The sequence below is a fragment of the Mustela nivalis genome (assembly GCF_964662115.1).
Source record: "Mustela nivalis genome assembly, chromosome: 5".
NCBI classification, from domain to species: Eukaryota; Metazoa; Chordata; class Mammalia; order Carnivora; family Mustelidae; genus Mustela; species Mustela nivalis.
In genome coordinates, this window is record NC_139024.1 from 74,901,355 (window position 1) to 74,928,918 (window position 27,564).

Here is a 27,564-nt window from a genome sequence, read left to right on the forward strand (position 1 = left end):
CCAAGAAGGCATGACTGACAACATTCACCTAATGTTGATTGTTCCTTTACCCTGGTTGCATTTATCCTTGTGTAACCACCTCCTATTAAGAATGTGAAGGGAGAGAGAGCCTTCCGGGATGTTCATAAAAGAGTAGTTCTTAAAATGTGGTCTTTGGGTAAATAGTTTTGACATCATCTATGAAAACACATGGGTTCCATCTTCACCTACTGAATCAGAATCTCTGGGGTTGGAGCCTAGGACTCTATTTTAATCACAGGCAATCTGGATGATTTTTTTTTCCACCAACAATCTTGATTTATTCATTGTCTTTTGCCAGGGAAAGAAAAAGGAAAAGAATCATTTGTGTTACAAAATAATAGCAAACAGGAAAGGAAGTACTTGGAATGATAAAATCAACCATCAAATAAACACTCCCCAGTGACGGGATCACCAAAACCCATGGGGGCTCTGTCTCCTACAGTTCAGTAATGAAAGTAAGAGATTGGGGAAAGAACAGAGAGGCACAGCAGAGAAAGATAATTATCATATGGTTTCATTTGTACGTGGAACATAAGGAATAACACAGAGGGCATTAGGAAAAGGAAGGGAAAATGAAGGTGGGGAAATCAGAAGGGGAGATGAACTATGAGAGATGATGGACTCTGGGAAACAAACTGAGAGTTTCAGAGGGGAGGAAGAGTGGGGGTATGGGTGAGCCCAGTGATGGGTATTTGACTAACATAACATAACAAAATAAAATACAGAAAAAAAAAAAAAAAGAACAGAGAGGCACACTCTCTCCCACCTTTGCTCTCTCCCTCCCTCCCCATAAATTCAAGGTTTCACACAAAGCTTTGGTTTCCAGCAGTAACATGAAGTTATATTTCTTTGTCTCCTATTAAACAATCTTTTGGCCACATTGACATGTTTCTTGCACTTGCATAAAAGTTCTGAACAACTTGGATATACAAGTTCCTTGGTCTTCTGACTCTACTTTGTACGTGGAAGACCCTCTCATTGCTTCTCTCTACTCAAGGATTAGAGATTAAAGGAGGATCTATCCATCCAAATACAGCAATGTAAGTGTTTGTCATTAACCACAGCAAGGGATGGTCTTGACTCAGGTGGGTAAGAATAAGGGATAGAGTGTTTCTAGCTTCTTCAACATTTTTACACAAATCCTTTAAGAGCCATGAAGACATCCCACAAATTAAATGATTATGGCAATGGGTATGTGGGCTTTTCTCGGGAAGGGAGAGAAAGGAGTAGGGTAGGAGTCAAGTTTTTAGGTTCAAAGTCCTGGTTAAGAAGAGGAAATAGGGGAAGAGGAACACAAAGAAAATATGGCTCAGGACCCCTACTTCAAGAAGAGGAGACCCTAAGTTTATGTTTTATATCCTTTTGCCTGGTGCTGAAACTTTTGCCAAAGATGCTTGAGGTATTTTGCTCTCAATACAAAAAGAAGTTGTTCAACAGTAAACCTCCAAAGGAACATGAGGAAAGACAAACACACTGTATTTACACAAAGCAGACCAACTTGCAATTACAAATCAGTAACTTGTGAAGTCCTACAAAGCCCCGACAAATACAATGACGACGGGGGCAGCGGCTGGACAAAACAAGGACCCAGGATCAGACATTGGTCACCTGATGCATTCTATTGCGTTTGCTCCACTTTGACCCAGTGAGTTGGGTTTGGAGTGGTCTCACAGCGTGCAAATGAAACCCCCTTTTCTCCTTTAGCTACCACAACACTATTAATCACTGCTGCAGGACAGGACCCTGACTCTGGGCCCCAAAAGGAGACATTATTAATGGTTTCTCTGGAAGCTATAGAAGAAGAGCCCAGAAATTTTGAAGGTTAAGGATTCTAGTCCTTCCTTCATATATGCATCCCTGGGCAGCCCAAGATGGGTGGAGAGGTACTCTTCTTAAGACCTATCTTTATCAATTCACATTTTATATAATGACAAACATCTATACCCTGTTGTGCAGGGAGGCCTGGTCCAATCCCGTGGAGGATACATCCAGTATGTAATGCCAGGGCCATGCCCTGGGATTAGAGGTCTGGGATAGGAAACATTTATCATAGATTAGGACATTCCTCCAGATGCCTTTCAGCTGGCCAAGCCTCTCCTAAACTCTCTGTACCACCCTTTCCTGTTTGGACCAATTTCCAATCTTGCAGTAGAAGGAAATCAAGCCATAGGACAAACCTGTTAAAACCTAGGCTCCTATGAATCATTTTAGGTTGGGGGGTGTGGTTTCAAGCAGACACAGTGGCAGAAGAGCCAGCTGTAATTGGCAAAAGTGAGATGGCTCAATAAGCTACACACTCCAAATAGTTCTTCTCTGTGATGGTAACACAACAGAAAGTATTCCTGCTCTATAGGCCCAGAGCTGCTGCCCACTTACCCCTGGGCTTGCTCAGCTACCTGGGAACACAGTGTAGGAACGAGGGCATTAGATTAACATGCACAAAGATACAAACACAGAATATTTATATTAAGAAAAAAAAAGTGCTATATGCCATTTGGACACAGCTGGTGTAGTTGGCATTGACCCAAGGTATCATTATCCAAGGGAGCAAATAAATAAATTCGTGTTGGCCCAGAATGGGCAATATGAGTAAGAGGCAGCTGGGGGGAGTAGGTCTGTAGCTGGTCCCCCAACAGCTCCTTTTGCCTATCATTACAACCTATTTCTTGGGAAAGTTCCTGGCACCCTTTCCCAGGAGTAGGTTAGGAGGAGATAAGACACGGGGGTGCCTGGGTGGCTCAGTGGGTTAAGCTTCTGCCTTTGACTTAGTTCATGATCCCAGGGTCTTGGGATTGAGCCCTACACCGGGCTCTCTGCTCTGCAGGGACCCTGCTTCCTCCTCCCTCTCTCTGTCTGCCTCTCTGCCTACTTGTGATCTCTCTCTGTCAAATAAATAAATAAATAATCTTAAAAAAAAAAAAGAGAGAAGATAAGAAATGAAAAAACCCTGCTTTATACCTGGGCGTTTCCCTCCAACAGAATGTAGGGGCATGTGGGTGGACCCATTAATCTGGTCTCATGCTTAATCATCCCATTCTGGCATGAGAAATATTGTTACATATTTTTCTTTAGAAAGAAAACAACTTTCTTATCCAAGTAACTTCAAAAATCTGGAGATTCTGGGGTGTTGACTCTACTAAAACACTCAGGCTCTAGAGGTATTTCCCCCAAAGCCCTCCTGTGCATCTGCACAGAGCTTAATTGGAGTTCCTTTGCCTCAGCCTCCTGAGCCCCAAAAGGAAGAAGCCGTAATTGATGTGGACTTGGCCTGAAAAGCTGGGAGTGCCAGCTACCTACCCCACCCCCACCTTCTCCAGTATGGTGGTTGGGGACTGCTTCTAGAAATTTCCTGATGACAAAAAGACAGCCCCCCCCTGCTGTGGCTCAGTTCTGCCCTTCTGGGAGCAGAGTCTGCATGTGGATCTCTTCTCCTCCTGAAAGTAGGCTGGCTTTGCCTGAGGGTGGGTCCTATGGACCCTTCAGTTGACACCGGACCATCATGGGGCTGGAACGTTCAGATAGAAGGGGCATTTCTCGGTGGGATGGCAGCCTGTGTCCCTTGGCCTGATAGTCTAGCCCTCCATAGTCATACCACTGACTTCCTTTGGTAACCCTTCAGCATATGCCTCTTTTTGGTGCTCTCTTGCTCTCAACACAGAATACCCCACCAGAGCCATGACCTGAAGAGCTTCTGAGCCCATAGGGACTTCTTAAAGGCCAACTCCACGGCCACCCCTTCCTTCAGACTCTGGAAGCCCACCCTGAACAGTTGACTCAGGGGCATAAAGGCATCCACTTAAGGGTCTTGTGCGAACCTCGCCCTGAGGGTCATGGCAAGGAAGCCAACCCCAGGCCCACATGACCACTTGCAGATGCTGGCAGTGTCTACAACTGTGACTCCTCAGCACCAGGCCCACGTCCTCCAGCACTTTCGTTGGTGCTGCCTCCTGCACTCTGCTGGCTGGACAGAGCCCATGGTAGGTGGCTGAGCCCATGGTCCTAGTGCCCTTGATTGAGTAGCCGCTGGCCCTCAAGAATTCCATAGACAAAGGGGTGGTAGGAAAAGTGGTTGTTGCAGCTTCTCTAGCACCCCAGGGGATGTTGATGACAACAACATTTGAAAACTGTGAGTCAAGAAAGAGGGTGAGGAGCACATTGACAGACTTGAAAGGATGTGGGAGAGTTGGCTTGTGAATAGACCAGTGGACTCCAAGCCATAAAGGGGACTCAATGAGGAAGGTGGAGGAGAGGCAGGATTTGAGATTGGATTGAGTGATGGGCAGGACATCAGATGGGCAGCGTCTGCGTTCTGAGGTGGCTCTGGGAGGTAGACTTGGGCTGAGGTGCATGAGAAGAATCTTAGTAACCATGATTAGAGGCGATATGTCTGAAAGAATTCAAAGGACAATAACATGGAACTCAGCTGTGAAAAACACCTTTATTCAAGATCCAGTTATAATTATAGATCTACTCAAGTCCACTGGGGTCTAATCGCAGTAACACCAAATTGAAGTCACTGCTTTTACTACCTGAAGGAAAACACACGATTTAGGTTCTCAGGGTTTTATTTTTCAGGTGTGCCTAATATGAAAACTATGTATTTCTCTTAATACTTGGAATAGGCAATATTTCTTTTTATTTTTAATTTTGAGCCCCCTTGGTCTAAATCCTTTAAGACTAGTTAGTTAACACATGTTTAGGTCAAAGTGTTTGGGCACGATACAACTAGAACAAGAACCGGGATTTCTCATTCTTCAACTATTTATTTTTTATTTTTTAGGTTTTTTTTTCTTTTTGGTTTGAATTTTTTGCATCTATATTCATTTTTTTTAATTTTATTTTTTTCAGTGTTCCAAAATTAATTGTTTGTGCACCACACCCAGGGCTCCATGCAATACATGCCATTATTTTGAAAGTGAGATGATGCAATACGAACAGGGAGAAAATCTTTGCATAATTGCAAGTTATTTTGGTCTGTGCCTCTCTCTCTGTGGGTCGGCTTAGAGAGAGACAAGTTGGGATAGAAGAAAACAATGAGAGCAAAATGAGTTTTACATTTTCTGTAGTTGACTGCTTTGTTCTACTACTTGACAATACCAGACGATCAACAATTTGTAAGTTTTTTTCATAATATAAGTACTTATCATCAGAAGTATTTTGTTTTTCCTCACTAAGACCATTCAATTCCATTTGTTTAGTGAAATCTCAAAAACATGCATAAGATAGAAATCATTGAAATTTCAACTATTTGTTTTAGCCATAAGTGGTTCCCATCAGCACTCTTACTATCTACAGCACTCACTGCATATTTAACCGTGCACTACTAATTCTTTGTTCACTGAGGCAGGCATCTGTCTTAAAACTCCTTTGGGCTCCACTTCTAGTTCTAGTTTTGTTGCTGTTCCTACCACATCTGAGGTTGCTTCTCCCACTGAAGTTCTGAACCCCTCAGAGTCATCCATGAGGGTGGAATCAGCCTCTACAAACTCCTGTTCATGTTGATGTTGTGACCTCTTTCCATGAATTACAAATGCCCTTAATGGCATGGTGAATTCTTTCTAGATTAATGGCATGCTGAATTCTTTCTAGAACTGTGAATTCTTTTCAGAAGGTTTTCAATGTACTCTGCCCAGATTCATCAGAGGATTCACTATCTATTGCTAGACACTTATGAAATTTACTTTTTTTTTTTAGATTTTATTTATTTATTCGACAGGGATAGACACAGCGAGAGAGGGAACACAAACAGGGGGAGAGGGAAAGGGAGAAGCAGGCTTCCTGCTGATCAGGAAGCCCAATGTGGGGCTTGACCCCAGGACCCCAGGGTCATGACCTGAGCTGAACGCAGATGCCCAAAATCTGAGCCACCCAGGCACCCCTGAAATTTGCTTCTTAAATTAGCAAGACTTGAAAACTGAACCTACTCCTTGATCTGTGGGCTGTGGAATGGATATTGTGTTATCAGTCATGAAAACATTATGAATTTTGATTACATCTCCATTAGAGCTCTTGGGTGAACAAATGCATTGAGAACAGTAATATTTTGAAAGGATTTTTCTCCCCCCTGAGCTATCGCTTCCAGCAGAAGGATCAAAATATTCAGTAAACCATGTGGTAAAGAGGTGTGCTGTCATCCAGGCTTTTCGTCCCATTTACAAAGCATAGGCAGAGTAGATTTCTTCCTAAGGGCTCTGGGATTTCAGAGCTCACTAAGCTTCATTGTTTCTAGCTTCTGATTTATTTTTTTGAGATTTTATTTATTTATTAGAGAGAGAGATCACAAGTAGGCAGAGAGGCAGGCAGAGAGAGAGGGGGACGCAGACTCCCTGCTGAGCAGAGAGACCAATATGGGGCTTGAGATCATGACATGAGCCAAAGGCAGAGGCTTAACCCACTGAACCATCCAGGTGCCCCTCTAGCTTCTGATTTAAATTGAGAGGCTAGCAACACTTCCTTTCACCTGGACACTCAGAGGCCATTGAGAGGTTATTAATTGGCCTCACCCTAATATTATGTCTCAGGGAACAGGGAGACCTGAGGAGCAGATGAGTGAGGGACAGGGAACAGATGGTTGGTGAAGCAGTCATAACACACAGCATTGATCAAGTTCGCCCTCGTCTATGGGAGCAGTTTGCGGCACCCCGGAAGGATGATAATAGTAACAGCGAAGATCACAGGTGACCATAGCAAATATAATAATGATGAAAAAGTTTGAAACATTTCAAGAATTACCAAAATGTGACAGAGACCCGAAGGGAGAAAAAGCTGTTGGAAAAATGGCGCTGACAGACTTGCTTGATACAGGGTTGTCACAAACCTGTAAAACATACAGTACCTGCAAATCGCAATAAGGGAGTGCAATAAAAACAGGAAGTGCCTGCTTTTTTTTTTTTTTTTTAAGTGAATAAAAGTAAGATGCCCCACAAAACGTATATCTATGGCTGCCTTCAAAAAGAGAAGTCGGGTTTAAAGAAGAGTTCACATCTCGGTTAGACCTTTTTAGTTTTGAACCAAGTACATATGTTTCCTTCCCTGAAATAAATAAAAATAATACATTTGCAAAGGCTCATTGTTACTGAGACAAAACAAAGCAGAACCTTCGAATCCTTCTTCCGTTAATCATTAAGGGAGCAGTTAGGTAAATTACGATGTTCCATATACTAGAATATACTCTGCATCTATTAGAAATCATGAGGTAGGTTGGCATCAATAAATTCATAAGCAAACAAAATAAAGTGCAGTATGTGCAAAGTTTCACATCTGTACATTTTTAGAAAGCACGCCAGAACATTCTGCACATACGCCATTCTGTAAACCATTGTGTTTTTTGGACAGACACACATGAAAAGAGGAATAAGTATTACTTTGACAGAGAGGAGATAGGATGACTGTATGGGGAGTATGACTTTATTTGTCATTTTATAATTTTCTTTAGTATTTGTATTTTTAATATGCTCATTTAAAATATTATTTTTATTTAATGAGTACTTAAAAGTCAGTTTTATTATGCTTCTGTGAAAAGAAGTTCCGTGTCATTAGGAAAATTTTCTTAAGTCAATGTGAACCCAAATGAATATGTTACATAATATTCTAGAAAATGCCTATAAAAACTTCATAAGAGGACAGATGGCAGCTAATCTATTCTAGAGACTTTTTCTTTAGGTCACACTTAGCCTTTAGAAGTGGCTTATTAAAAATGAGTTGTATTTTACAGATTATTAACAACAACACGTTGTAGTAGGAATAGCGGTCTCAAGTGCTCTGAAAGTCTCACTGAGCTCATTCGCTCGGGTGTTGCCAGCCTGTGTTACAAAAGGAGGTTGACTGGTTCATCTTCTGTCCTGCTTCACAGTTCTGGGATTCTAACTCTTATTGCCAGAAAGTGAAGGATTTGAGCTTCTTTAAGTAGTTCTGTGAATTCTTTAAAGAGTTTTAAGCAGCAATGAGAAAGGCTAACCCTCAACAAGAACACCTTACGTTAGGGCCTGTGCATCATAGCTAAGCAGAGACACAGGCGATTATGGTCGCTGGAATCATGGCTTTCCAAAGATGTCTGTGGATTAATCCCTGAAACCCATGACTTTGTTACCTCATACAACAAAAGGACTTTTGTACTTCCTTCTTCAGATGTGATTAAGAATTTTGAGATGGGAAGATTTTCCTGGATTATCCAATATAATCAAAAGGGTCCTTTAGAAGAGGGGGGCGGGCGGGTCAGTGTCAGAAAGAGATGTGATGAAGTCACAGGTCACAGAGTGAGGGAGAGAAGACGACGCTGCGCTTCTGATTTTGAAGATGGACCAAAGGGACTCCAGCCAAGGAATGCAGGCAGCTTTTAGAATTTGGAAAAGGGAAAGAAATGGATTCTTCTCTCGAGCCTCAGAGAGGAGTGAAGTCCTGTTGACACCTTGATTTTAGCTCAATTGAAACTCATTCAGGACTTCTGATCTCTGGAAGTGTATCTTAATATCTCGGAAAGTTTATGCTGTTTTAAATGACCAACTTGGGATAACTGGCTTCTTCAGCAGCAGGAAACTAGTTCAGTGATTTATACCTAGAATTAAAATTTGAGGGTCATAACAGTTGTATGTGTTTCCCTCTCCTTTAATACAAATAGAAATTGTCAACCAGAGTAAGACTGAAGAGAATTTGTGACCACCCACTAACAATCAATAATACATATAAAATGTTGTTGACTTTTATGGATAAAATACAAGAAAAGATGAGTCAGTAGGTCAGTTTTTTTTAAGAAATAGGTTTTTTCTTTTTGTTCACATAAGTGGCTTTAAGTTGCAAATGTACACTACTTAAGAAGGAGAAATTGCCGTAGACATTTGATGAGACTAGGGATGAGGGAATACCATTATGCTTGGCATGTTTGGTGGAAAACTGTAGGGTCTTGCTTCTGTTTTTGTCTAGCCTTTTAATATAAATAGTCCTTTAGGAAGATGTGACTTTTTGTAGTGATATTAAATTCTGTCTGTAAGAATGAATGACACTGGCAACAAGTTCTGGTTTACTGCCCATCCATATCCCTTTTCACTCTAGCTCAGCACTTCTCTGTTGAGTTTCAATTCTAAATGTCAAGCACAACCAAAGTGGGACTTATGGAGAAGGGAATTTATAAACACAATATATTACAAGTGTCTTGTTTTCCTTCAGAGTTGACCATGTTTACCAAGATTTACTGTGCTTTTATTTCTCCCTGTACAGACAGGAAAACAGTGTTTGGGGCGGGGGTGGTGTATGGTCATGAGGGCTTAAATGGATGCCATGTAATCCATGGTACCCGTGAGGGAGGGATAATTCCAGAGTTTTCCCCTGAAGTCTACCCTCTGTCTAACAGCCTTCCTTGTCAAGAAATCTCATTGGGAAGGTGTGGTGGATGGAAAGAAGGAAGTTGTCTGAGTTAGGGGAGAACTACATATTCTGTGGATGAATGGATAAAAATGGTTATGATCAGAGACAGATCTTCTTTGATATCGAAGGGAAACCTGGCTACTCACATCTGCATCCTGCTCTCTGGAAATTTTGTTTAGTAGAGGTTAGAACGATGGGCTCCGCTGACAGATTGTGTTTGAGATTTGGATCTGTCACTCAGATGTTATGACCGTGTCGAGTACTGTGTGGTGCTCCTAGCTTTAATATCATCTTTTACTGAAGAATGTTGAAAAATAGAAAAAAGGAGTAAAGGAGGGGACTTTGCTACTGCAGTGCTTTTAACATATGCCCACACAGAGAAGTATGAAGGAAAAAAACTCCCAATTACATAAAACGTAGTTATTTCAACTTATTCTTTTGGCACATGGTGTCCTGATTCACAATGCATTATAATTAGGTATATTTTCAGTTTCTTTTTAAAAAATTTATTTATTTTAGAGAGAGAGAGCGTGTGCACACATGCTCCAATGAATGGGGGAGGAGCAGAGGGAGAAAATCTCAAGCAGACTCCTCACTGAGTGAGAAGCCTGAGGCAGGGCTCAGGCTACCGCCTCAGGACCCGTGAGATCATGACCTGAACTGAAACACAGCAGGTTTCATGGAGTGAGCCACCCAGGCACCCCTATTTTCAGTTTCTAAATGCATTTCAACAATAATTCCATCTTATTTTAATATATTAGATATATACTATCACTAACCTCAATAATTCTTTGTTCAGAATTTTAGTGGGAAGGATTCAGAAACCTTTTTAGTTACACTTGAGATTTATTCTTTAACTTGCAGAACCAGATTGAATTATTGCCATGAAATGTTAGTGCCCGTGCACCATAATGGATTTCAATGATCACGATGATACCTTTCCTTGAATAGAGCTGTAATAAAAACCTGACTAATTATGCCCATAACTAGATGTTTGATCTGATTCACTGGAGAGTGTGAAACTATTCACCAGCCTTGGTGTCCAAGACGTCCAATCTATCCTTTTTGTGTTTTGTTCTTTTTTGGAGACATAATCATCCTTTCATTCTCGGTGAAAACATCCCAGGCCTATTTTTAATAATAAATGAAATATCCTAGTTCCATTTATTCCAGTAACAAAATGGGGGTAAGTTTGCATTGGGGGTAAATGTAGATTTTTTTACTCTTGGCTTCCGTAGCTAGCAGGGCTACCTAGCTTTAAGGATGTGTGGACATGTGACATGTCTCATTGCACTCAGAGGAGTCTGGCATTCAGCTTAATGTCCTACTCTCCTCTTCGTGAAATTCGTAATATATTTTTCTTGAGCATGTGGTGAGCAGACAAGATACCCTGGGGTGACAGCTTGCGTGACTGTTTGTGATCTGGCAGCAGTACTGGAGGGTACGGGCTCAGGTCCCTGGGTGCAGCGTGCAGTGTGCACAGCAATTGGCCTGGCCTGCCGCCGGGCAGTGGAGAGAGTGGCTGGGCTGGGAGCGACCTGGGACCAGACTGGCACTGGTGACAGTGGCAGCAACAGCTGTGGAACAACAGTGGCAGCTCTACCCCTGGGGGAAAGCAGGGGTCCTGGGCGGACCTAGGAAATGGGTGAGGCCAACTTACCTTTTAATTCCCCAAAAGCGCTTGCCCCTCCCTCCCCGTGGCTTGTGCACACATGTTTACTCTGGCTGTGCTGGGACAGCGACGGCTTGCTCAGACAGCGAGCATTGTCAGTGAATTACTGTGAGACGAAAGTGTACACATCGACATGTAATAAAGCAGATCAGAGACTTATTAGAATTATTCAAAGAGATTGGAGGCTCTGGTTTTGAGAACTGCTGTAATATTGTAAAACAAATCAGCAGGCTTACCCTTAAAAAGTAAAGACTGTTGCCGTAGTAGTAGACATAAAATAACTCTCTTTTCACATGATGCTTCAGATGAACAAATTACTAACGAGAAAGGCAATTTTAAAATTATTTTCCTTGTAATTGAATAAGTAGCAATAGATTATTTAAGTGGGTGTTTTCAAGTACATGGAAACCATGGAGCTATTTTCAGTTTCTTGAACAGCAAGTTACAGGAAATGTCAGAGAAAACATTAAGAGGTTACTGTATTTTTTTTTTTTAAATTAGACTCAGACTTACATGAAAGTGATTTTTATGAAGTTAAATCTTTTTAGAAAAGTTGTCCTGTGAAACGTTAACTCAAATCTTTAAAAGTTATATTTAAAAGTAATTGGGGTGCCTGGGTGGCTCAGTGGGTTAAAGCCTCTGCCTTCAGCTCAGGTCATGATCCCAGGGTCCTGGTCCTGGGAGCCCAGAATTGGGCTCTCTGCTCAGCAGGGAGCCTGTTTCCTCCTTTCTCTCTCTGCCTGCCTCTCCGCCTAATTGTGATCTCTGTCTATCAAACAAATAAATAAAATCTTTAAAAACAATCAAATCAAATCAAATCAATCAATCAGAAATTTATCTCAATGTTGTCACTGTTAAAAAAATGTTCTTCCTGCTTCTAGTAATAGCAGAAGCAGTAACAACATTCTTCTCAAGATCAAAAGTTATCAAAAGTTGTGATGCATTTGCCCAGAGTGACTGACATCACATTCGTTTTATTGATTGATTTTATGATCCAAGATGTCCCGTTAATAATGTATATTCATTGTATTATTTGGTGATGACACCAAAGTATTTTTTATTATTTATAGTCTATATTGTTATTTAAATGTTATTATTTACCTTTATTATATTTTATAAGTAATAAAATACTTTTACAGGAAAAGTATTTGGGATGCCTGCCTGGCTGGTTTAGTTAGTTGGCAGAGCACGTGACTCTTGGTCTTAGGGTTATGAGTTTGAGCCCTGTACTATGTGTAGAGATTACTTAAAAAAAATAAAATCTTTAAATAACTAAATAAAAAACTAAATAAATAAACTCTTTGTTTTAAAGGGGCTTGAACTCACAACCCTGAGATCAAGACCTGAGCAGAGATCAAGAGTCAGTCACTTGGGGTGCCTGGGTAGCTCGATCCTTTGGCTCAGGTCATAATCTCAGGGTCCTAGCATTGAGCCCCACACTGAGCTCTGCTTCTCCCTTTTCCTCCGTCCCTCCCCACCTCTCCTGCTCTCTCTCTCTGTCTCAAGTAAATAAATAAAATCTTAAAAGAAAAAATAAAAAAGATTCAGACAACTTAACTGATTGAGCCACCCAGAGGCCCCAAGGCAAAATTGTTATATTTCAGTATCTTTATTTATTTTTATTTTTATTTTTAAAATATTTTATTTATTTATTTGAGAGAGAGAGAGAGAGAAAGAGAGAGAGAGAGAGCACGAGGGGTAGGGAGGAGCATGAGGACATGGAGAAGCAGACTCCCAGTGGAGCCAAAGGCAGACGCTTAACCAACTGAGTTACCCAGGTGTCCCTCTTTTAGTACTTTAGTGACACTTTTATTCCTACTCTCTGAACAAGGGCCTCACATTTTCCTTTTTCACTGGGTCTCACAAACTGTGTAGCCAACCCTGATAGCAGCAAGATTTAGACAGATATCTGGCTCATTAGAAATGGCAATGTTTCATGTCTAGAAATATTTGCCTTTCAGCACTCAAAACAATACAAACCATGAATCTGGTGCATTTTCCTATGAATTAGCATAAGCCCCAGCCTCTCAACCCTCCAGCTCTGCCCTATTTATCTGCTTTTGCAGATGGGAAGACTAGTGCCATGGGTGTGTCTGCAGCACTGAGTTGTTACATCATTGCCAACGGAGAAGTTCTCAGAGTCATCACTGAATTCAATAGGTTCGTGTGAGGTTCGCGTGACTTCTCATTTAGAGCTCAGGGTCCCTTTGCTTGACTTCATCTTGAGAGTCTTGGTCAGCGTGAGATAAGGACAGCAAGAGGCTCAGGTGCTCTGGTAGCCTCTAGTCTGAGGCTCGGAAGATTTATGTCTAGACAGCAGGGTGCAAAACCCCTCTGCACGCGGAGATCAACATATCCCCAAAGGATATAATGAGTAAAACTAAAAGAATAATGAAGAAAAATGACACGCACAGGGGAGGGGAATAAACAGGGTATGCCTATGGTAAATAACTCCCTGAAGGACTCTTAGAAAAGACTTACTGATTAATTGAATCAATCCATCATCCTTGGGGTGACAGCATCAATTTGCAATCTTTTTTTGGGAGTTGTTTTATTCCATTGCTGTTACAGCTTCAATTCATATGAGGGTAGAATGAGAGGTTAAAAAATATAACTGTTTTATTATTAAGGCACTGCAATTCTGTGCTCTCATTATGGAGAAGGCTTACATTAATTTTAATAAAGGTTTGGACTGTGTCAGAACATCAGCATGTGGCTCGTAAAAGGATTTTTTCATCTGGACTTGTCTTATAGAAAAAACTTCCAATCCCTATTAAAATTTCAGGCTCCTTTGCTTCTAAATCCGTGTTTGAGGATTTTTAAAAATAACCTTCATTATAATTCTAAACAATGTAAAAAGAGGTGCCTCTATTCCTTTTTCAGAGGAAGCCCCTTCATTTTCTTTGTTGTCAGCGGCAGGCATAACTCATGATACCTGTGCAGATTCCAGTGCCAAATGAGGCCCTTGAATGTATCTAGCTCAAGTTTTTGCTGAATTAAACGGCAGAGAGTACATGAATGTCTTAGAGATTTAGCTCTTACAGTTATCAGAAGTTATTGTTTCAAGATACTAGCATGTTTTAAATTGGACATAATATATCAATCACAGATTTTGTTCTCTCCTGTCTTGGGAGTGGGAGGAGGGAAGATGCAATAGAATGAAAAGAGGATTGACTATGCATCCTAAGCAAAGAGTCACACGTGATGAGGATAGCTGGGGCTTCATTTTTACAATGTAAGGATCTCGATATCAAAGCTTTCTGAGTACAAGCGTTTAGTGCTGAAATTTTACCGAAGACAGATAAAAAGTCTGAAGGAAGATTATCTTGACAATCACAGTAAGTATTTTCATGATGGAACGGTTGAAGTAATCTCAATCTCTCTAATATTAACTATTCATAAATGTATTATAAAAGAAATAACAGTTGGTTAAGCATCTGCCTTCGGCTCAGGTCATGATCCCAGGGTCCTGGGATGGAGCCCCACATCGGGCTCCCTGCTCAGCAGAGAGCCTGCTTTTCCCTCTCTCTCTGCTGCTCTCCATGCTTGTGATCTCTCTCTCTCTCTCTGTCTGTCAAATGAATAAATAAAATCTTAGGAAAAAAAAGAAATAACAGACAAAATTCTAACCCTGAAAACAAACATAATTGGTTGACTATGCTTACATATGGGTATGAGTTATTGTTTTTTTAAAGAATTAGAAGATAATAAAACATATTTAAATATATTTCACATTGAGACTATATTGAACTTAATACACAATAATTCGGACACATTTCATAATTTTATACTGTCTTAGGGTCTTCCTTGTCATGGTTCATTCTGATTTAGCAGTCTAGCATCAGTTGACAGATCTCCATTGCCTGTGATTTTGTTTATTTTATTCTGACCAGAGTACACATTTCAAAATTTGGTGTAAAATGGTGAGTTATTTGCATTTTCAGGATAAATGGTAAACTAAAGTAATTTCTTACCTCTGTGGGCCTTAGTTTATTGTCTCTGTAATATATAGGTTTGGATCTCAAAAAAGTTTGTTCTGCAGTGTGACCTACTTAAAATGAATTTGTATTTCTGAGTTTATGATCCACTCGTTATAATATGGAATTCTGGCTGTTCCTTCACTGTATTAGAGATGATGATTTTAACAGTTACCAAACAAAGATCTTGGCACCCTCAGCAAATAATAACATTTATTATTTACCACATGCACACCCTATTTGAGAACTCCAGACACTGGAATCTCCTTTAGGGTACCTAGATAGAGTTGCTTTATTAACTTTTGTCTCTTTTTATGCAATGTAGATATTGTGTGCATTTGACCTCACAGTGTGAAGCATAGCCTGACAGTCATCCACAATGAACCACATCAACATCCCTTTCACACAGGGAACAAAAGTAAAAACAAGCTTGATCATTTACAAGACTCACCATGTGGCCAAGAAGTCAGATACTACAAGCTGATCTCCAGCTTCTTGGAATGCTGCCTCAAAGCCTTTTTTGTTTTCAATCAATTTCTGCATTTTGGCTTGGAGCGGGTGGGGTGCTGCTGTGTGTCTGTGCAGTCAGAAGAACCCCAACGGCAGCTCAAGCCTGAGATGGCCCAAGCCTGGAGCGGTCTAAGGCCCCAGGCTTCTATCCATACAGTGAAAATTATGGTGTGCAATCACAAATGGCAGAGGTTAATCTTCTCTACTTGCCTATCCCTCCCCAACACTGTCCACTGAGAGTATTGTCAAAGACTATGTCATCAAAGGAATCGTAAATAAATGCGTGTTAGATTATTTTAAAGAATTTGGCCTTTAAAAAAATGAAAAACCCTGCCTACGTTAAGCAAAAATTTTTAATATAGTGCCCGAACACCTCTATGAGCTATTAGCCCGATGCTCTAAAATCCAGATAGAAGCGGGGGGCGGGGTGGGATAGTTCTCTCAATGACAGCAAGTCTATTCCAAGCAGTCTCTTAAAAGAACTCTTAGTGTTCGGAGATAATGAAAGTACGCACTACCTATGACTGAGCTAAAATGGTGCCGTGACCTGGCGATTTCTTTTTATTGCTGACGTGTCCATCCCTGCATAGCACAGAACACCGCGTTGCCTACATGAAAATTTAATAGGGTTTCCTTGTCAATGACATAAGCAAATACGCTGGGTGAAGGAGAAGGGGTTTTTAGGGATGGCTCAGAAACTTAATTGTTTTTCCATTTATTTTTAAAATGCAAATTACACTAGTAAGTCAAAAAAATCACTCTGTTAAAAATACATTCAGAATTAACAAACGCAAAAAAAAAAAAAAAAGAAGACACATCAGGATTGTAACTCTTGCCTTCTGAATATTAGGTTTATAACAAAAGCTCAGCCTAGAAAAATAGCATTCTTCACCGGATTTTAAGGAGGATTCAGCTGTACAACTTAGTTGTTTTTCCAGATATAATCACACTACTGTGCTCACTGCTCCCAAAAAAGGACCTGTCCACTGATTACTTTTTAGTAGTCAACAACTGTTTTTGAAAATTTTCGTGGCAATGATAGTAGTGATTAGGTGGTAGCTTGGCTGTAACTTAAAGCAGGAATATGAGGGCTTGTTGTCTGTGCACTTAAATCTCTATCCATATACATGTCCTAGAAGGTGGAACCCCATCACAGCACGAATGTACAGTGAAACCTCATTATAATAGTCACACTAAAATGTGACTATATGAAATGAGTAGTTTCTGGCATGTATAGTATTTATATTTTAAAAATCAGAGGACAACACATTGGTAAATATTTTTCTCATACATTAAACATGCATGTCACTATAAAATCATCATATGAGGTTTCACTGACATGTTTGCAATTATAGATTTTATACATTGTACGTATGGACAAACATATACAAGCCACTGAGAAAATTCAAGCACAAGTGCTGGAACCTTTTTGTTTGTTTGTTTATGTTCCAATATCACCTTTGTTCCTTTATCGTTTTCAAATGTGTATGTGTGTATTTCACAGACATCCATGCAAACACAGTAATGGGACTGGTTTATGTAGATCTGGATGGGCTAAGGTCCAAAGTAGGTTAACCCAGTAACTGAAACTACATAGAAACCAAGAGGAAACATTGCTCCATGCCAGTTAGTAACTTTTCAAGTCTCAATTTCACTGCATTTAAGGATGTTGTATTTGTTTAAAAAAATTGATTTTAGCATCTCAGGTGGATTTTCCCAAGAAAAAATATGAGTCTTCTGAGTTCCTGACAAGCCTGAGCTAATTATGTTTTCCACTAATGAAAACCAAATAATGCTTGAATATATAGAACAAAATTTCCTAGGAATTCAGAATATTCCATAAACACATTGACCTACTATTAAGTTTCCAAAGGCATCTTGTTGCCAACTACGTTAACAGCACAGTTTTTCTGCCACAATAATACAGGAGGATTAAAATACACTCTAACACACAACAGATCCCCCAAATACCACAAAGAGATCTCAAATATTTCACCAAGGTAACTATTGCTCCCCCCCACCCCACCCACCCGAAAAATAATCTCGTACGCTGAAGTTAGGAAAAAAAGTTCACCTACGTAGGGTCTTCAGTTTGAATTAGATATAAAAGAGTAAACATAGCTAATACATATTCAGTTGGCCTCTGTTGATAGAAATCCACAGCTGTTTCTGTGTTAGTAAAAGACATTTGTAGATACTTATAAAAGCACCTAGAGTGCGAGAAATAAAATCAATGAGTTAAGCCATTTCTGCTCTCTGCTTCCAGTAGATTAATGAGTTTAGTAGATTAGTAAGTTTTACTTCGTCCCACCCAACCCCTTCGAGAAGACCATATTTAAGCATTATAAAGATGACGATTTTTGTCGTTTTTGTTATTGTCACTTGTCTGTTTTGGCCACCGTGGAGGTTCAATGGTAAAGCACTTTGCTGACAGCGGGCAGCTTTTGTACACAGACACTGGAGCTGCTGGGCTATGCAGTCTTGTTTCTTGACATGAAACACACAGACTCGAACTCATTCGGAATTAATAGCAGTGTGTTAGCCTAAAGGAAGGGACTTGGGGAGGTCTGCACTGAGACTCGGGCGGGCGCACAACTTAGGTGGGTTAAGGCAAGTATGTACGGTAAAGCCTTTAGGGCAAACAACCTGCCATTTCGGACTTCGGTTACAAGGTCATCATGGCGTGTTTTGTTTGTTTTTGCAATTACATTGCCTACATAGCCGTGGTGCTATCAAAACGTATGGAGTGCAGAAGACAGGGCTCTCCACTAAAGCGCCCCCCGAAGACTTGGCAGCTGGCAGAGGCCGACCGGTTGGGCTGCGGAGGAGTTAGTGACGGCCAGCAGAGGACGCCAAAACGTCTCCTTGAGAACTTTCCGAAGCCCTAGGAGAAAGAAGCCTGCTATCAGGAAATCCAAGATGGGCGTGTCCTGCATGTTTGTTTCGGTTAGAAAAAGGAGGCCAAGTGGAATTAGTATGGGCCTCTGTGTACGTGTGTGTGAGTGCACACACACGCGTGTGCATGTGTGTGTGTGTGTGTGTGTGTGTCCCGGTGTATGTGGAGGCATTATGTTTGTTGTGTTAATATGTATATATATTTAGACTCAGTTGCTTCTTGCTCTTCATAAAATGCAGGAGGCCACTGTGAATCAAGTTCTTTGAAAGGTCCAGGAGCTGACATCCTGAAGCCATCTGTATTATTTCGACCTGGGAGAGAGAACGAGAGAGAGAGAAAAGATGTTTTCAATCCAGGGGAAGAACTCAGTGCCTTTTCTCGCCTCTCCAAGCACAAGAACAAACAAAAATTAAAAAAAAAAAAGAAAAAAAAAAAGCCCAAGCCCCAATTTTGTTTTAAAAGAGACAATTTTCCTTTCCTTTTCTTTTTAGTCTGTAACCTCCTGGATAAAGAGGCCACTTATGATCATTTAAAGTCCATTTCTGGGGGCACATGAAATGAATATGTATTGCTGTACAATTAGCCTGCTAAAAAGAATGCAATATTTTCAGATGTTACCAGTGAGATAACAAGGGATATTCTCACAGTTCATATAGCAGGGTGCCCGGACAGAGCTCTATGCACAATGGCATGGAGATCAGGGGTCGTCAAAGCACCTACTTTGTTAAACAATTAACCTGTGGACATGGGAATGTGTGGCGGCAGTAGCTTTAGAGCTATGATTTGTTTCAAAGAGGTGTGCCAAACCCTAAGAAATAAATTCATGAAAACCTTTTCTTTTAGGATGAGTGATAGATAATCAGAAGAATTACAGGCCAAGAACATTTGCCTAACTTAACTGAAAAAGAGAGGATGGTCTGTTCGGTGACGGTAGGCGGTGAAACATGGCCCTAAATGGAAGTCAGTTAGGGCAGCGTTTTCAAAGCTCTCAGCCATAGATTGACTGGGTATAATGGAAGCCCCACAGCTAAAACTGCACATTACTTTAAAGCATTTGCTTTCCTTGTAAGGAAGAGCTTTTATTTCCAGTTGCTATATAATATCGTTAAAGCGCTTGAACTGGCCCATGATGTTAAATTACTCTTACTTTATGAGACTTATTTATGGCAGGTTGACAGGAAAAGCTACACCCAAAGGACAAAGACACAGGAGATGTTCAGGTCCCTGCCTCTCAGCAGGGGATGAGGTCTGTGTGTGAGTCCTTTTGGCTTTTCACCGGATCTGAACAGGCAGTGGCTCTCAAGTGACTGATTTTGAGGGCTACCACGTTGAAAAAGCCCTTCAATCCTCAGGGCATAATGTAAAATCAGAAGGGGATAGAGGGAGTGCAGAGAAAGGGAGGGAGGCAGGCCTGTTTGGAAGCATGGCAGCTAAGTTAGTGTGGAGAGGTATAAATGAATAAACTGAAAATCAGGAAACACAGTGAATGCCAGAGCAAACTGGCAGGTCTGTCTGAGAATTTGGAGAGTACAGAATTAAGGGGTCAGGAAAACTGGCTGATACTGGGGGGTTGTACAACTACCAAGTCGTGGGACCTTTGTTTTCCTTTCTCTTCATCCAGTTTCCTCATCTGTAAAATAAAATCTTAGTGTTGTAGTACGTGAAGTCTCATAGGGGATGTTTTGTAGAAGGGACAGGATTGTATTTTGACTAATAATTTGTTATATGCAAGTATTTCCAACTTTCCAAATTTGAATTTCATTAAATATTTTACTTATTTCATGAGCAGTTTTGAGACTTGAAACTTCTTAGATACTTTTATCAGTTTCAGGCAGTAAGGAAGAAAATATTTTTATTACTTTCGTTTGGCATTTAAAGTCTTATATTTCATAAAATCATGGGAAGTTTTGCTTAAGGAATTTAATGTTGGATATTAAACTTGCAGAGTCCCCTCTTTAAGGACAACATTAGAATTATAAATGCCTGAATTGAAACAATATACTTGATTGTGTATAATTAGCAATCTGTGTTATTATTGTAATTAATCCTACATATGTGGTTACATGTCATTTATTATAACTTGGTCACATTTATTGATCGTGCATATTGACCAGCACAGTGAAGTGCTACATGGTGAAGAAATGTATGCGATATTGTCAAAAGCAAACAACTGCAAGCTTTGTAGATGTTCTGGTCTACTCTTAAGTACAAACATACTGTTACATGTTACTTGGGTAGATATTCTATGTGATACATTGTTTATAGAGGAAATCCTTTGGGAATGAAATATAGTACATATTTATTTCTGACTTGATAAAGTCTTTTCATGAGTAAAATTCATTAATATAGCATTGTTGCTGCTACTAATAAGTTAATGTTTATTAAGTATTTACTCTGTGGCATATTTTATGTCTTATGTGCCTCTAAATTCAGAATAATTATATAAAGCATATAGGCTATATAATCTCTATTTTGCAGATAAGGAAACTTAGGTTTGATGAGAATAGTTACAGTTATTCAAATAAAATCGTATGTCCAAGATCATAAAGAATTTTATCTCCAGTACTCTGCTTTTTGTAGGTCATCTTAACCACTACTCCTTACTGCTTTGCCTTTATTTTTAATGGAATACTTTACATAAGGTTATGCTACAATATTGAGAAGAGTGGTAAAGAATTTAAAAGATTTATCATTTTACTTTTTGTGTAAGCTATCAAGTCTTCCGGGGAGCACAGAAGACACATAGTCTAAATAGAAAACAGCTGCAGTACTTAGAAAAAAAGAGAACTATCAGAGGAAAAGAGATTTAAAAATCTTCCATAAAATATGTATTTAAGATACAATTTGAGGGATAGTGGGATTTCATTTTGGAAAAAAATATGTTTTGTGTTAAGAGAACAGCATAGATAATTGGAAAAATACACATCATGTTTTCAGAAAGCAAGAGTTCTAGTTTGGCAGGCAAAAAAAAAAAAAAAAAAAAGTGGATAAGGGGAGATATCAGACTGTTAATGTCTTCAGGAGTGTATAAGTTTCAGGAGGACAGAGCCAGTTCTTACTCATGATTACATTTTCCCAGTATCTCTGAGCATCTTCTGCATATGATTGGCAGTCAAGGGTTGTTAAGGGTTGAAGGGAAGAGATAATATTTCAGCAGAATATTGGGTCCAAATGAGAGTCTACTTGCAGGTTATGGAGAGGAGAGTGGACTTTGCTGAGTAGGTGATAGGGATTCATTGATGGTTTGGGGGCAGGGGAGGGAATAGTCAAAATGGTACTTTGACAAGATTAATTTGGCAGCCTCATGGAAGAAGGGATGGAGATACTAAATTTAGAAGGCAATAGGTAATGGATGCCTGAATTAGGGCTGTGATTGCGGGGTACTAAAAAGAAAGTGTGTGATGTACTATTTGCAGAGGGGATGCTTTGAATGACACATCATACTGACTGAATTCTGAACTGAAAAAGTCTTTTTTATGGGTGGTGTTACCAAATACTTCCAAAGAAAAATGCAGGCGTGATGCATAGATCATTCCCCTTTTAAGGAGAAGCTTACAAGGAGGTGTATAAAAATTACTTTAATCTCTTGGAGGAGAAACACTCTAAAAATCCATGTATTATCCTACACATTAACAATCTTAAAAGGTAAAATGATTCAATGGTGGAGGACAACGACGACAAACACATATCTTCAAAGAGAGAAGCTCACATTTCAAAATGAATTGGAATCTTACTTTCTATTTTGATCTTCGCTTGCAATTCAGCATATCACTTGATGCTGATATATAGAATTTGTTATCAGTTGTTATCCAAGGGAATTTGCCTAAACACAGATATAAAAATCAGGCTCTGATTGTATGTCTGCTCTCTTGAGTGCTAGAGCTAAGGGTCTGATAAATTTCAGTGTTACTCTTCTGGCTTAATTTTCACTTTTCACATCAGAAAAATGATACAGAGCATTATTGTTCAGTTTTTAAATTTTTTTAACACTATACATAACTAATGTTATACTATATATACTAGGGTTATACTATATATAACTGATCACCTATCTTTTATCGTCCAAATGAGAATACTTTTGAGAGGAAGAGGAGGAACTGGTGATAACTATGCCAGGACAGCCATGTAAATTACCAAGACTCTCCTGGGAAAGCCAGAACACATAGTTTATATATAGTCACAAGTAACTACCTCCCATGTTATATCATTCTCAAAACATGTAATTTGGGGTAATTCAAAGAAGTAGTATATTAATAAAGGTCTTTTAGCTCTGTAGTTGATACTTTTGATACTTATATATAAGACTAAAGGTAACTTTAGAGATGGCATTTTGGTAAGTTAAATTTAAAAAAGAATTATGAAGAAAATGTTATAGAATTATCCTAGCCAAGACAATATTAATAGAAGAGAAGTATGTAATTGGAGGAAAGCTCCTTGCCATCTATTTTGTGCCACAATATTGTTTACTTAATTATCTTTTAGGATCACAGAAGATTATCTCCAAAGCACAGTACTTACATGTACATAGGCTGTAGTTGTAAATGAGATGTCTTCTGAGGCCCTTGATAGCCATAAGAATCAAAGCCACCTATGAAATCAACTGAAAAGGGACAAGCGCTTTCATTAGTTCACTTTTCAAAAGAGGTCAACAGTCATGATCAAGATCTTACACAGATTACTCATCTAGACCGTGTAATAACCTATTGAAACCAAAGTGATTAATTGTGGAGGAAACCAGATAGTTCCTTCAGGGTAGCAATCCCCCCCTCCCCCACAACTGTGAGATTCAATTATTGCTTCACAAGAATCTATTCACTTGGGAGAAGAAATTATGTACTCCTCTCAAGCAACTAAGACCTAATTGGAGTAATAAAATTTACTTGTACAGTAAAGATGCTATATGTCTTTTTGGTTAGTGTGGAGATTTTCTGCAACACATTACAAATATAAAAAATAGTGATTGCTTAAGTACATGTATCTATCAGCAATTGCAGCACTAGCAATAATATCATATACTATGATTGTCAAGTACAAGTTGCTATGGGGGAACTTGTGTAAATTAACTCAACATGGCAGTCATTGTCATTTTGTGGTTCATAATCTGAAATAGGCAATCAGAAATAAAGTCTAACTGAACACTCAAATGCAATACATATTTAGTATTTGAGGTACAACAAGATATAACAAAAGTTTCTGTGATAGAGTCTATCACAAACAGCTCCAACAATATCTCTTATCCCGTATCTGCCTGCAGTATGATCTTGACACTCCTCCCACCTGGTGGTTTTGGTCTGTGTCCCTTCCTCTTGGACCTGGGTACAACTTAGTGGTCACTTTGACCAACAGAGTATGGTAGAAGTGATCCTATATGACTTCCAAGGCTAGATCATAGAGGTGTAATGCACTTCCCCTTGCTCTTTTGAGATGCTCTCCAGGCACACAGCCATCATGCCCAAACTAGCCCACATGGAGAGATTAATGGAGACCCCCACGGGCAAGTACTTTGACCAACTGGCTAGTTGAGTTCCCACGGATAGCTAACCTCACCACCCAGAAACATGAAAAAAAGGCATCCAAGTGATTCCAGCCCCAACCGGCTCAGTCAGCCCAGTTGTGGAGTCTGCCCATCTGAGGGCCATGATATCGGGGATCAGATGAAAGCCATCCTCACGGTGCCCTGTCTGAAATTTTACTCACAGACCCATGAGCATAATAAATGGTTGCTTTACACCACTAGGTTTTGGAAGCAGTAGTTGGGGAAACCATCAATACTTAGAGCACTATTAAAAGATTTTGTTTTTATTTTTTCTTTTCTACTCCTTGATATGAAGGTTGTGTGGTAGGGATAAAAGAGGTAAAACAATGAAAGGCAGGCAATGTAGATGACAGGAAGGAGAGAGAAAGGGCAATTGAGACTGAATTAGGATGCCTGTGGATAGCTTCACTTCTAGAGTCACATTCTATACTAGCTTAGCTCCGACTAGTTTTTATTTTCTTTTTAGTATCTTAAGTGCCATAGGTAGAAAATCAAGCAAGGTGTGAAGTAACATCAAGTCTATGATGTCTGTTTAGTGGGGGAGATCTTTATTTAATAGATTTTTATTTTTTAGGGCAGTTTTAAGTTTATGGCAAAATTGAGCGGAAAGTACAGAGAGTTCGTATATAGCTTCTGTCTCCACACATGCACAACCTCTCATACTGTCAACAGCTTACACCAGAATGGGAAATTTGTTGCAACTGGTGAATCTACACTGATTCATCCTTACCACCCAGAGTCCAGAGTTCACATCTGAGTTTGGTGTTTTAAACTATGGGTTTTGATGAACGTATAATGACATGCATCACAATGTTAGTGTCATACAGAACAGTCTCACTGCCCTAAAAATCCTCTGGGTTCTTAAAAAAAAAAACAACAACAAACCAACCCTCTGGGTTCTGTCTTTTATCGCACCCTCCCCCAATCACTGGCAACTACTGATCTTTTTACTGTTTCCATAGTTTTGCCTTTTCGAAAACATCATATAGTTGGACTCAGTATGTAGCCTTTTCTGATTGGCTTCTTTCCCTCTATACTGTGCATTTGAGGTGACTCCCTATATTTTTATAGTGTAATACCTCATTTCTTTTTATCTTTGAGAACACTATTTGAGCCTGAATTTCTTTTCTCATCAAACGTGGAACAGTGTAAGAACAAAGGCCCCGATGTTAGAAGGATCAAAGTTCAAATACTGCTTTGACCATTTTAAGGCCAGCTGTGTGACCTTAAATCATTTAACACTCTGAAGATAGGAATTAAAATACTTATTTCATACAATTAGTGTGAGGATAAAATGAAATACAGCATGTAGAGTCCTGGGTAAGACATATGGCCTGGAAGAAGAAAATTAAAAGCCTTGAAAAACTTCAGGATTTTCTTTATAATTCTTCTAAGTCATGTGGCATAGGAGAAAGAAAAACAGGAAGCGTGTGATTTGGGACAACTATGAAACTTTACTAGTTTTACAGAATTTTACGGAAGGTGGACTAAAAGAGAAGGAAACTCCTTTGTTTTCTGAAACTCCTTTGTCACATTAGCTAATATAAATGGTACCAGAAGAACCATACTGTAATGGAGTGGCAACTATATTTAAAGTTTGTATTTTGAGAAATTATTGCCTGTGATTGGAGATTCACTGCAGATAGTATCTAAATTCCTTTTCTTTTGGGTTCGCTCTTGTCAACAATGAGACTTAGTTAAGGACTAGTTTGCTGAGAGGTGTTCACAGCATTAGAGTTTCCTTGTTCTGAGGCTCTCTTTCTGTAGGATGGCCCCCACCCTGCTGCTGGAGAATAGAGTGGGCTAGAGTAGAATGAGATCGCAGCAGATGTAAGTGGTAAGGTCTCCTCCACTGAAATTGAGATCTAAATCAAACTCAGCTTTATTGGTCTTAATGGTGTTATGAAATATTTCCTTGGCTGGTTTCCAGGAGTTTGAGATGGACAGCAGAAAAAAACAGATGTAATTACAAACCAAGTATTATGGAGTGAACCAAAGGATAACTAGAAGAAACCAGGATGAGTCTTCTAGTCCAATGGATAGAGTCAGGACCAAAAATGGAAAATAAAGCTTGAGTTGGGAGCAATGTAGACCATTCTAAGATGAGAAAAAGCCATAAGAGACTCTTAACTATAGGGAACAAACTGAGGGTTGCTGGAGGGGAGGTGGGTGGGGGGATGGAGTAACTGGGTGATGGGCATTAAGGAGGGCATGCGATGTAATGAGCGCTGGCCATTATATTCGGCGGATGAATCACTGAATTCTACATCTGAAACTAACGATACACTCTATGTTGACTAACTGGATTTCAATAAAATAAGTTAGGGGCGCCTGTGTGGCTCAGGTGTTTAAGTATCTGCCTTCGGCTCAGGTCACGATCCCAGGATCCTGGGATCAAGTCCTGCATAGTGCTCTTTATTCAGCCAGAAGCCTGCTTTTCCCTCTGCCTCCCATTCCCCCTGCTTGTGTGCTCTTTCTGGCAAATAAATAAATAAATAAATGTTTAAAAAAAGAAAGAAACAAAAGGCGAGAGGGGAAATGAGGTGTGTCCTCGAGTATGTGTCGTGAACAGCGTTTGTTTGAGTTGTCTGGGGCTTGCTCTTATTAGGCATGATCTAGCTGGTGTGGGGTGTGGTAGAGCTGGCTTACAACCACCAGAGCTGGAAGGTTTGCCAACATTCTGATCACTCGGATCATCTGGAGCCACAAAAAGGCTACAACAGCAGGGGACTCAGAACCAACATGAGAAAAGAGGAGGACCTGAATCAACTAGAATGGACTTTTACCATTTCACACTTGAGGGGGGGATTCAAATTTAAACAACAATCAAAGGGCGTATTTCTGTTGTATATTTTATAAATATGCCTGAGTTCACAGCCAAGGAAGTTGTGAAGGTCAGTTTCCACCTATATTAATTCTCGATAATTGTTGGGCTGTCTTCTTGAAGACCCGAGGGAGAGGAGCAGCCATAAACTGGGTCCAACTGATGATGACGGTAATAGTCTGGTGATCAGCATAGGTAGACTCGATTCCTTGCACCTTTACAGATGTGCTTCAACCACATCTGGAACTCTTTGTGATACCACGTGGGTGGAGAACAGAAGCAGAGGAAACCAGTTTAGTTATTTATTTTTTAATCTTTTCTTGCTCAAAAAACTGAGTCAGTGGGGTTAACTTACGTTTTTAGAATACCCTTAATACCACTTTGGTCTGTTTTCCTTTTCCTTTACATAATCACATTTATTTAGGCTTTAAAGAGGCTACCATATGCTATAAAACTTTTCTGAGCAATAAGGGTCATAAAACACCAGACAGGTCATTTTCTAAGTAATTATGATAGCATCTAGATGCTTGAATTATCACTTATCTCTGCATTATTGAAAAAAAGAGTACCTTTTATTCCTCAGGTATCTCCTTAACTTCTGAAAATAAAAATAAAGTTCTAAACAGTTGCGTGATACTTAATGGTTTCTAAAGTCCTTTCAGGTGATATCAATTATCTTTACAAAGTTACTGTAAAGTGGGTAGGAATAATTATCTACACTTTACAGATAAATGCAGTATTACTTGACTGCTTAGGGGCACACAAGAG

At 39.7% G+C, this 27,564-nt stretch overlaps 1 protein-coding gene across 5 annotated transcripts in view; it reads right to left on the reverse strand.

The window, feature by feature from the left end:
• Positions 1-16,239: 16,239 nt before the first annotated feature.
• The window catches only part of NKAIN2 (sodium/potassium transporting ATPase interacting 2), a gene marked incomplete at its 3' end in the record, with an annotated part of 1,000,956 nt that continues 989,631 nt past the window's right edge, over positions 16,240-27,564 (reverse strand). For 3 of the 5 annotated variants that reach the window (XM_082729988.1, XM_082729989.1, XM_082729990.1), the window contains one exon: positions 22,951-23,036. In XM_082729988.1, coding sequence (XP_082586114.1) covers positions 22,951-23,036 — 86 coding nt within the window. Of the gene's footprint in view, positions 18,748-22,170; positions 22,260-22,950; positions 23,037-27,564 lie in introns of those variants that run through there. The other 2 variants (XR_014311534.1, XR_014311535.1) reach the window with 1 other exon arrangement.